Consider the following 12444-nt stretch of genomic DNA (forward strand, 5'->3'; position numbering starts at 1 on the left):
CATCATAACAAGGTAGTTGAGAAATATCCTGATTTACTCAGCTTTGATCAAATGAATCTCCTTTACATAGAGAAGAGTGACCACCCACATTTGAACAAGCTAATGATCCCTGGTAGAGTGTGTGTGTCAGTGTTCTCACATTAACGTGTGTGTGTGTGTGTAAAGAAACACGAAGAATCTTACCACACTCCTTCACAGGTTCATCTGACCAGTCCTTGCAGTCTTTCACGTTATCGCACACCTTGCTGCTGTCGATACACTCCCCGTTCTTACAGCGGAACTTCTTGGGCCCGTCGCATTTTGTAACTGTAGTGAAGACATCAGATGACTTAAAAGGTTAGACTCTTAGCAAGTGTTTTAATCAGATTGCGCACCAAATTAGTGTTTGGCAACACAATAATTCAACCCTACTGTGAAGAAAGCCTCTAGCGCGTCAGTTTTGTAGAGTACACGATTCTAATGCAGATACAGTAAATGTCAGCAAAGCAATGCTGTCGATGTTTCTTGTGGTCTGTGGAGATAATTAGCCCAAAGGTTGACTGTTTTGACTCTCAGTGAGAAGCATTAGGCAAAGCTTGATCAATAAATTGCTTAGTTCTATAAATAAGACAAGCTACAGGGAGTTAAGTGCGAGGTTAACAAATGTTTGTCGCTATTCTAATTAGGGAAGCTTACTGAGAAAGACATATATGTATGGTAACTAATAGTAAACACAAGCTCAAAAAAAGAGAAAGGCTTCATGGAAAATATATGCATTATATGGTTTGAACTACAGATGAGCCAGAGGCAGCTGAGCTCCCATCAAAGAGGCCCTTTAACTCTAAATAAAATGTAGAAGAGTAGCAGATGTGACGTCCAGTGCCTATTAAATGCACGAAGCAACTCAGCTGCTACATATATGTTCTGTGCAAGTTATACGCAGCTGAGTTGTTACAGTAAATAAAAATATCGCTGTAGCTTCTTTGCAATTCTTTGAATCATCACCTCCATCTTCGACCACTCAGGAGATTTAAGTGGAGGGAACACAGGGGAGATTTAAGGCAGTGGAGATTCACAGCCTCTTATCCTCCCATGCCTCTAAGCCTATCTTTTGGTGGACATTTTTCTGATTAAAATTTCTCATGGGGCCGAACTCACCAGAGAGGCTACTCTTCGTTATAGCTCCTGTGAAGCTAGTTCAAAGTATTAAAGTTGTAATTGGCCACTTTTTTTTTGAGTAAATGAAGTTTAAGAAAGGAGGCAGAAGCGAGAAGCAGAAGGCCTGAAAACATAAACTGAAACTTTAAATAAAATCTGGAATTTTGACTCCGCATTTAGAAGAAAAGCCAACATTATTGGGAGGAAAACAAAATAGAACAATATGTTCTTCTAATAATAATCGGGATGTTTGCTCGTTTCATGGCCGTCCTCCTTCTCCGTACTCGCGAGACGCTTACCGTTGACACAACCTGCTTCATCACTGTAGTCCGGACAGTCATGAACTTTATTACACTGCTTGGTGCCGTGAATACAGGAGCCATCGCCACACTGGAACTCATCAGGTCTGCACGTAAGCAGTGCTGAGGAACACAAAACACACAGAGTTAAGAATTAGCTGAGTATTCCCATTAGTCTAATCCATGAAAAGACAATGATAAAGTTCCACAATGAAAATTTAGAGCATTTTAAATTGTTCACAAAGTCAAATTCAGCCCTTTTCCTCTCACATTGCATTCCAGTATTCAGCTCTAATCTATCATACGCACCTCTTGATAGGGCATAAATCCTCATAAACTGCTATACTGAAAAGAAAAGCATTCATGTATTCATCCAGCATCTGAAGCAAACCCACATCTAGTGACCTATTGAGAAGGTGTGTGCGTGTAAATGTGCATATAGACATTTGTGCTTGCTCTAATGTGGAGGGACGGTTTATTTAACTCATTTGTCTTTTTAACTGGCTATTTAATTATTCATGTGTTGTGTTTTGGACTGGCTCCGCCAACGGAGCAGAGGCAGACATGATCAATGACTGTGGAGCCGATAAAAAACACACGGCAGACAATCTCCGTATCAGAAAATATGGTATCAACACAGCCACACACAACGGTTTGGGCACATTTGGGTTTTCAGGCTCATAGATGCATTATTAAATGAGCAAAATTAAATGCAGGCTTGCAGCAGGACATGTGAATGCCAGGAAAAGGGGAAGCTGAGACATACTTTGAAACACTCAGACAAAAAATAAATAAAATAAAGACAAACAGATGTTCATGCTAAAGCCTGGACCATCGCAAAATGTGCCGATTCCTTCAGCCAAATTATTGGGATCTTAGCTCAGCTAATAATGATAAATCCCCGGGATGAATAGTTATAATAATGGATTGCCATCTGCGGAAACGTTGACAGGACGGAAAGAAGGAAAGTTGCGATACGATGTGACCATTTCTCATTTCCATTAACCTTCTGTCACTCTGCTCACAGTCGCTTGTCTCAGTGTGTCCGTGAAGAAGCTCGAGGTTATTGAGACAGATGTTTCGAATAAGATGGGAAATGATACGTGTGTGGGAATGAGCAGAGCCTGATGGAAACGGGGAGAATGAGGAAAGAACAAACTGGAGGTATAGTATGCAGTTATTGTCACAATCCTCATTTACACTCAAACGTTGCTGAGCTGTCCTCTATGTTCTCATTTAAATTGCCATCCCTCCATTCTCTTCCGCTTAACCTTATCACGGTCGCAGTGGGGGCTTCAGCCTATCCCAGCTATCACGGGGTGAGATGCAGGGTACACCCTGGACAGATTCCCCTTTTTTTGGTTAATAGAGAGATTTTTGGTCTATTTTTTAAATGTTTTTTAGGCAGTTAGCAAACAGTTTGAAATGTTTTGGAAAAGATATCAGTTGGTAGCAAGGACATTTTCCTTTCTTAAAATAATAAATACGTTAATTGTTTTAGGAAAATAGTCTGTTTTAATAAAATATAGTCTAAGCTGTCGGCTGTTCTGTTTACATGTTTAGTGAATTTTATTTTCAGCCTCCAATTCTCCAAGCTAGCAGTTAATAACTCAGTGAATAATGCATTGAACTTCCAATCAAAGCCGGTGTTAGCATTAGCTAATCAAGTCAAAGCTCTCATTAAAACATGCTCAGGTCCAGTCAAAGAGACTAAAGTGGGTCTGATTGAAACACCAATATCAAGGTCATAGTTCTCAAACCAATACATGACATATCATCGGTCATGTTTGACTTTTATTTACATTTATGGCTGAGACAAGTCTTGATTATACTCCGCTGTGGAGACATGAAGGGTTAGTAGTCATTTCCTGTTATATATTTCCTTTAGGTCTTTTGTGGTGCATGCATAGTTGGTACACACTCGTGTCAATTCTCCACAGACAACTCTGCACAATAACACGCACAGGCAGGCACACGCGCATCCTCAAAGATCGATGCTCAAAGTCTGATAATGAAATTTGTGTCATTCAGACCTGAGTGGACTTACTTGCAGAAAGCAGATTCGAGGCTTTAGAGTGACATTTCGACCGTGTCACAGATTTAGACATTGTTTTTAAACCTTGCTGTCAAAATATAACCACATAAAAACAACCAATCGTGTAGTGCTTACCTACATAATTATTCCGATCTCGTAAACGACGACTCCACAGACCCATGTAATTCTGTCTGGAGTGCAGCAGCCATTAATTTAAGGATAAGGAGGGTGCGTACTGTGATAAAGGGCCAGCCGTGATCTAAACACTGAAACAACATGTACTCTGTGATTTCTGCTTTATTTTTTGTACTAACACCTTATTATTGTGGGTGCATGTGTGTGTTAGAGCTTGCACCTGGCTGCGTGTGCGGCTGCGCACTGTGCTTGTATCATGTCTTATGTGTGAAGTTGCTGTCATCTCTCTAAGTGGTGTGTGGGCATGTGAAGAGGAGACCACATGGGGGGTCACGCTTGATGAAGGACCTTCACCTTACACAGGCTCAGATGGGTTTATCTCTTCTTGCACAGATCACATGGTTGCATGGCAACACATTTGTGGATCGTCACGATAAAATTAGAATTGATCTTCCTTTAGTCATTTGGTGACACATTTGTCACACAGTCTTTGTTCAGAGTAGAGCCGGTCTTCAAAGCATAGTCCTCCAGTGCATTTAAGCTGCTACTCTACAAGACAGCTGATTACTTTTTGGTATCCATCCGTAACTTTCATTAAAGGCGATAGCTGGCATTAGCTTCACTACAACACCAGCCAATATTAAATTACATGAACAAGTAAAGATAAATGACACAAAATATCCAAAAGTACTAATACTTTCATCCTAATTTCTAAAATTAATAAAACTGGATTCTTTAGGCTGATCAGTTACTTCACTACCACTCTCCTCAGACTGATCAGAGTTGAATTGTGCCCGTTGTTATGGAATAATCAAAGATAATTAAAAAAGATGTTTTGATTAAGGAGCATGCCAGTGGTGTGACTCGTTCCTGTGTTTTCTAATTGCTTTGAACAACAATAAAGCGAACGGCACAGGGGGAGCACATGGTGGCAAAAAGAAAAAAGCTGACTTACGACAGTTTGCTTCATCTGATTTATCCTTGCAGTCTGCATCGCCGTCACACTTCCAGTTCAAATGGACACACTCGCCGCTCCCGCACTGGAACTCGCTCACCAGACAGCGGGGTTTCTGGGGCTCCGTCCTCCGGCTGCAGCGCTCCATGGACTCATCTGACTTGTCCTTGCAGTCGGGGTCGCCGTCACAGCTCCACAGGGCGGGGATGCACTCCGAGTCGTTGCAGCGGAACTCATGCTGCCCACAGGTGGGAGCCGAACATTTCTCCTCATCGCTGGCGTCTCCGCAGTCGTCGTCTCCGTCACACACAAAGATCGGTGCCACACATTTCCCGTTACGACACTGGAAGTCTTTGGAGGGGCAGGCCTTGCCATCTGCAGGAGGAAAGAAGTTAAATTATAATTGTATATGTATTTTATTTAATTATCATTGATTATTATAACCTGTAATATTTAGCAAATTAATATCAGTCTAATAATTACAGAATGTCTTTAGTAAATAGCTTTATTTCAAGTCATTATGAAACATCCATTCAGAGTGGGAGTAGATCAGGGGAAATACGAGTTAAAGGACAGCTATAGTTTAACTTATCTCTGCATTTAATCAAACCCAGTCAGAGGTGGGAATATGCACACCAATATGTCTTTTTACGCCTTCTCTACAGATGGTAGTAATGTTAATGTTAAAATTTAGAGTTAACAAGGAGAGAGTTGTTCCACAGCTTCCTTTTTAGCTCCGGAGCTTTTAGTGACTGGCAAGAATCAAAAGGAAAGATTGATCAAACTGTCGACAGTTGTGTGGCGCTGAAGAATACCAGCACAGCTTCCTTGAAAGTCTGACAAGACAAAATGCGGCAGGTGCAAGAACAAAGCGAAGGGATAAAGAACCAGGAAGAAAACATAAACTTGCCTTGTAGAAAAAGTATAAATGATGAAATATTAAAAAACGTAAACACCACCTCAAGAGACTCCAAATACTTTCAACATATAAAGATGCTGCTAACCATGAATGGGACAAGGTCGAGGGCAGCAGGAGTCCGGCTGTATGATGAGCACAGCTGCAGAAACGTCGCTCCTAGAGTGTGTGTGTGTGTGTGTTTATACATGTGTGTGAATGTTTGGACCGAAACACCTGTCAGGAATGAATATTCATGTCCGTGTCTGCATATTGATTTTTTCCAGACTGGTAACTAAAGACCTGCGATGAAAAGTGTGATGCCATTTCAGCTTTTAATGTGTTGTGTTTCAGTGTGCATGTGGTTGTTCTGCTGGTGTTGTTTTATATTACTGTGCTTATGTGTTTCCTTTCAGCAGTGGCATCATCAAATTTCAAACAAGTTGGACAAATCAATTTGAATCATATAATCTCCTCCAAAAAAAAAGGGGGAAAAAAAATCAAAACAAACCACTTCACTGATGCAACGCTCCTCTCTGGGCGACCGGCATAACTTCTTTATTTTCTCTCTCTTTTTTTTTTACCAACCCACACAGTACGCCAAAGGGACTCATTATGATAATAGGCTATCGGATTCCCTGTTAGCTATTACTACTAGCATGCTAATCATCCCCACTCAGATCTAAGTAATTTAATTAACATGAGCACAAAAACAACATCAGCAGTATCCCAGCAGAAAGTACGGTTGTGCAAGATGCATAAAGTTACAAACGGACTGTTTTCAAAACTTTCTGCATCAACAGCGAGACACACTTTCTTTAGGAACATTTCAAACATATTTTTGCTAGATCCCCGAGGACGATTATGTGTTTCTAGTTAGATTAAACACCTTTTATGCTCTAAAGCATAAATTTATGCTCATCATTATAGCAGAAGGCTTGGTCAGCCAGGTGTGTGGGATATAAACAGCAAGGCTGGGATAAGAAGCTTGTCAGTATGGTTCCCACTGGGAGACTGAATGACAAAAGAGACAGTTGGCTCATAATAGTTCTTCCTTCTACTACAAAAACAGCTTCCAATTCAAGGATTTTTTTGTCTTAACACTATAATGTTAAGACAATTTTTCCCTAGATGCTAAAGTGACATCAAAACAATAGAAGCTATTTTGTAAGGAACTAATGAGTCGCAATATATATGAAAATGTCGCCTAATATGACCAAAACTACTGAAGTCTTTTTCAGAAAGTAGCAGGTTTGTCTCAGATAACTCCAGTTCTATCTCTGTTTTTTCTGGCTTCACATAACCAGCTTTGAGAAAGTTATTGCACTTATAATTAACACAATTTGCTGATGCTGAAAAGCCATATTTGCCCGTGTCAGCGTGATGCAGTGATTAGTGCTGTCAATAACAGCAAGACTAAAAGTTCGAACCTTTTGGCCGGCCTTTCTCTGACGAGTTTGAATAATAATAATTAAGGAAGAAGGACGGTATGACCTGCACAGAGCTTTCATCTCAACATCATCCACCGAGGCTGGAAGTACATGATAAGATATCGAGGCATCCTACATTCACAACGGAACATTGACAAGTTGCTCTAAACAACCCTTTTGAAGCTTTTTACTTTGTTGTTCTTTGCATGTAGTAAATTTTCAAAAACAAAAACAAAATGGTAGTGATTAACTTACTAACCTAGCAGGCAAAACATTACTCCATCGTGACGTCCGACGCTGGACGTTGGTATTACTGCAGGACAAAAGTGTTGTTTTGTTTACCTGTGTTGGGCCAAGACTACTTAGATCAGCGGTCCCCAACCTTTTTTGCGCCACGGACCGGTTTATGCCCGACAATATTTTCATGGACCGGCCTTTAAGGTGTCGCGGATAAATACAACAAAATAAAACTAGTACCGGTACCAAAAAAAAGAAAATTTATTCATAACACATGTGAAAAGACCAAGGAAAACCGAGTAAACGATAAAAACTATAACAAAATAACGCTGAAAACCAATAAAAACCCTGTAAACTATACATTTCACACCTGAGCCTCAACTCTCGCGGCCCGGTACCAAACGACTCACGGACCGGTACCGGTCCGAGGCCCGGGGGTTGGGGACCGCTGACTTAGATCATCTATCAATGGAAGAAAAGTGAAGATATGAAGAGACATTTTGCAATGACTTTTACAATGTAACGTCAGAAAAATTTTGGTATTCTAATTAATTTGTCATTATGAAAAGCTGATCTACAGCTGAAATGAGCCGACACGGACAGTCTGGGTTTCTGCAGAGAAGCAGGGACTGGGAGGCAGGGTTAGGAAAGGCGTGCTCACTTGTTGGTGCCATAATCTCAAAGATTAGTGTACCCGGTGATTATTGTACCCGATAGCAGAGCAGAAGACCTCAGTACTGTTTTTGCCCACCAGGTGGGTGTGTCCCAGTAGCTCGGACATCAGATGAAAACTATAGATTGCTGTCAGTTTTAAAACTTGATAAATTCCCAAAATCACTTTGGTCTTTGGTTGATTACTGTTGGTGGCCTCTGCATTCATTCAGGCTTAAACGAACCCTTAGAAATGGATACACTGATAGATCTGAGAATAGAAATATTGGATGTTGTAGTCTGAAAGAGTTAAGAGGTATCTGATTATACTATTGAGGTGGACTCCTGACTGTTAATTAAACACACCCATCCAACAGATTAGTGGACCAATTACAATTTTAAAAAGGTAATCAGTAAGCTGTACCCAATTCCATCTTGCCGGTTACTTTCCCCTGTAGGTGACTGTGCTTAACATGGGGTCAAAGCTTTTACTCCATCCATCCATAGACCCACCAGTTAACAGCTAATAGATGAACCAATAAGATAGGGCACAGCTCGTTGACCTTGATCTAAAGGACAACTGAACTCTCTTTCAGCATGGAGCAGAACATAGCAAACAGCTATGCATACACGCACACGCTTAAAAGATAAAGAATCTTTACTAAAACACAAAGAGCCACAAATATACAAACAGACAATAAAAAAGCCCAAAAAAATATTGGGCACACACCCACACACACACATCATCTCTCAGCTTTTGTCCACGAGTCAGTGAGTTTAATGTTTCTGGAGCGAGGAATCCAATCAGACTGTGGTCTAACATGTCAGGCACTGAGCCGCGGTGTGTATGCACATACGTGCATGCACACATACGCACGATCTCGTCCACATACGTACATTTGTCTGATCACTTCAGTTCACCGGGTGCACTAGCAGTAAAGCAAGCTGAAGATCACAGATCAGCTCCCAACAACCAGAAATGGAGATAAAATATTTACTTCACAGTGACGTGTAAAATGCTGCATTTAACTGAACTGCAGCTCTGCAATCTGCTGGTACAAAAAAAGAAGAAAACAGCAACACCTGAAAGCATTTTAACACTGAGCAGACTTAACGGGCCGTATAGAAGACAAGCAATGTGAACATCTTCTTTATGGAATATCAATATGTATGGCTTATCTTTCACACGAGAGCATCAATAAAAAAAAACCCATCCGTGTCAATTCAAGCATACCTTGTACCATCAGATACACGAGGGCAATTGTAAACAAACTGCCATCTATATTCATGAGGATTGATGTTAGGGGAGCAAAAAAAACAAAAAACCTCAAACAGCAGGATTTTTTTTTTTGGCTTAATTATTCAATATTTATTAAAAAGTTAGAAAGTATTATTCTATTTAGTGCAGATGAAACTAAAGCAAAGGCATTCTTATCCAACATCAGAAAAGCATTTTGATAGGTCCAAAATGTATTCTCTGCTAGCTCACGGTTGACTTTGGACCGATGTTGCATGAACTGTCACTTTGCCTACAGTCTTCACTGCTGAAAACCTAACCTGCAAAAGCAGGAATCCCCCCTCACCAAAACAAAGGCAAATGTCATATACTCAGAAAAAGAAGGCAAATGCCCTTTTCAAAGAAAGGGTGCTTTATAATAAAGGGACTGCAGAGGAGTGATGGTAACGCATAGCACACTATAGTTACCATATTTGTGCAAATTACACCAAGAGAGAGCAAAAGAGCTCTGCCTCCACCTCTCACTGACATATCTGACCTACTTTTACTGGAGCTCAGGAGAAAGTACAGTATTAAAGGTTAAAATCAGTGTGGAATTACATGATGACACCTCTGGGTTTGGTTTTTTTTGGGGTTTTTTTGGCCCACCAATAAGAAAATTCACGAATTTCACAGTTTTCTTGCTCTCCACAACTTAAAAGCATTCAAGAAATATCTTCAAACATTGTGTGAGAACATTTCTGAGAACAGGTACCTAATGTACCATTTGCTGTGTGTCAGGGAACATTACCCTTGGAATCATTAAAACAGCAAACTGTCAGAGAAAGAACAAGCCAGAGGCGTCAACTTCCCAGCATCGCCCTGCAACAACATGGCTGCGTGTCACCGGCGTTTTCAAACGTTAACCTGATGCCACTCTGAATCTAAACACTGAGAAGTAGACAGAGGGAGAAGCAGCTTTTGATCATAATTTTAAATTACGCAGTTCAATGTCTCCTTGCTCTTTGAAATGAAAGCATAGTACAAATTAAGTAATTGGAGTTTAAAAAAAAAAAAGAAAGAAATAATGGAATGAGATATTACAGACCAAAATGTATTCTAAATTTTTGACTCATCTTTCTCCAACAGAAATCAGAATTCTTCAGAAAGTTCTTCGCACAGTGGTTGCAGAAGTTTCCATAAATATTCAGCACTTCTAGGTTGCTTTGCTCTCACTCTTCTGTTCAACCCAAACCAGCTCGATGGGGTTTAAGTCTGGAGTGTAAATGTTACACCCCTGGAAATGGGGGAAAGAATCATAAGAGTGCTTTTCAGTTGCTTCTCTCATGTAAAAGTTTAATGCAATCAAAATTGAACATAAGTATTTTACATTCTGCACCGCTCAATGTGAGGGAAAGAGCTGATTAATAAACTGCTGACTATTTGTATGTTTTGTAGATACAGATATGTTTACTAGCTCCTGCCGTTAGGTACTATATAATTGCTGTTAAGCTAACTGAAGTTCTTTATGTCTAAGTATTCAAAACTATAATAAAATGCTGATGGTGTCCTGGGGGATCTCCTCCCGGATCTGGACCAGGATATTACTGAGCTCCTGAACAGTATGAAGTGCATCCCAATTGCTAAATTGAAAACCTTACCAAGTTTGAGTTATCGCATTCACAACATTTTTAGGAAACTTGGCCTCCGACCTTGACCTTGAGGTCGAGGTCACCAGAATCCAAAGTTGTCTGATATTTTTAATAGATACACCTATGGGTTTTAATTTGAAGCTGCTACATTGCTTCATTCTCAAGTTATCACTTTCACAAACTTATGCTTCCATACCGCTTGGCCACCCGGTAGTGTGATAATAACACCCCGTAGGCCTTTTATAACTGTGTGGTAACAAGTGCACCACCATAAAGTCTCTTCTTGAGTCTTCTGATTGTTTAATCAGAGACATTCACACCAGTGTCCTGCTGGAGATCATTTTGTAGCTCTGGCAGTGCTCATCCTGTTCCGGCGTGCACAAAAGAGCAGATATCAGTCTAACTAATAGGTTAAGGATCTTCTACAGCTGTGCTCAGCTCTCAAGGAGTAACTGTGCTGTGTGACATAGCAAACCTTCTGGCACTGACAAGTATTGATGTCCCATGCTGGAGGAGTTGAACTACCTGTGCAACCTCTGTAGGGTACCAGTAGTAGCATTGACCCTACTAGTGAAAAAACCGTCTGAAAAGATGAGGAGGGAAAGCTGTTATTAGCCTCCACCTAATGTGTCTCATTGTTGCCCCTCTGGTGCATCTGTTGTTAATTTCATTAACACCAAAGTAGTTGAATTAACAACCTCCCAATTCTACTTGACTGACCAGATCAATATTCCAGGAATTGACTTGATGGTACACTTTAATTAAAAAGTTTTCCTTTCAGCTTAAGGTTTCTCCAGTAATTGGACAAAAATGTTACATGTTTAAATACAGCTATATTAAAAACAAACAGAGGTTCTGTAGTGTAGTCAGACTAAGTTCAACGAGGAGACCCAAAACCAGGTGGTGTAATAATCCACCAAATCAAACATGCGGAGCTACCTGCTGTGGTGAATAAGAAGGCTGACAGTGGCCTACATGTTGACAAAAACACAAATAAGTCTAATTAAAACACAATCTGATCAATTCGTATCAAAATCAGTTCTATACCATTGTTAATACAGTGAAGCAACAAATGCAATCGATTTTTTTAAAATCACAAAATAAATGCAAGCATTCAAATTTTGTCTCCCTTGCTCTGCCTTTCAAAGCTTCCAATCACCTGGGGTTAGACCATCGTTGCTCAGAGTAAAAACATGTCAAACTAAGTGTGAAAAGCCAGTGAGAATAAAGCGTTGATGCAGCGTGGCAGCTGAGCCTGAGGAATCCGACTGAAATGGCAGCTTAGACGAAGAGAAAAATGGCACAAAACTTATTGAGACTCTGAAAGTCTCTAAGCAACCTGATTAGCATACTCTAGGGAAAGACTTCTCTTAACCACCTTCGTGATGAGCTGGGACTATAGGGACTGTGCACACACACCGAACACAAACGCAGCCCAACACGGCCGATATACCGAATAGAACAGGATATTTCAACAGCTCAATGATTATGCCATCTGACAGCAGCTTAGAACTGAATATTAACAGCCTCACAAGCAATCACTGCAGACTGAAAATGTGTGTGTATGTCTGTATACAGCTCCTGTATGATGAATGTCCTGGTGGTCTAGATATACAGTACACATAGACGTCCATTTGCACAAAGAGCACTCTGGGCATTGTAAGATTGCCTGACATGCCCGTTACTCCCTTCTCTTCCTCAGTGTTAACTCTTATCACTGTCCTCAATTTCTGTCAAGCGCACATCACATGTGTAAGCCACATAGCCTGCTCGCCTGTCCGAAAATAATTGTATTCCCTCCC

The 12444-nt window shown here is 40.5% G+C and overlaps 1 protein-coding gene across 3 annotated transcripts in view; it reads right to left on the bottom strand.

Moving 5' to 3' along the window:
- lrp8 (low density lipoprotein receptor-related protein 8, apolipoprotein e receptor) overlaps positions 1-12444 on the bottom strand; it is a 172162-nt gene that overhangs the window by 46666 nt on the left and 113052 nt on the right. For all 3 annotated transcript variants that reach the window (XM_085138715.1, XM_085138714.1, XM_085138716.1), the window contains exons 5-7: positions 4562-4936; positions 1437-1559; positions 184-306 (exon numbers count right to left, since the gene is read on the bottom strand). In XM_085138715.1, the coding sequence (XP_084994841.1) occupies positions 184-306; positions 1437-1559; positions 4562-4936 (621 nt within the window). The remainder of the gene's footprint in view (positions 1-183; positions 307-1436; positions 1560-4561; positions 4937-12444) is intronic.

This window comes from Neolamprologus multifasciatus, chromosome 17 (assembly GCF_963576455.1).
Source record: "Neolamprologus multifasciatus chromosome 17, fNeoMul1.2, whole genome shotgun sequence".
Classification (NCBI taxonomy): Eukaryota; Metazoa; Chordata; class Actinopteri; order Cichliformes; family Cichlidae; genus Neolamprologus; species Neolamprologus multifasciatus.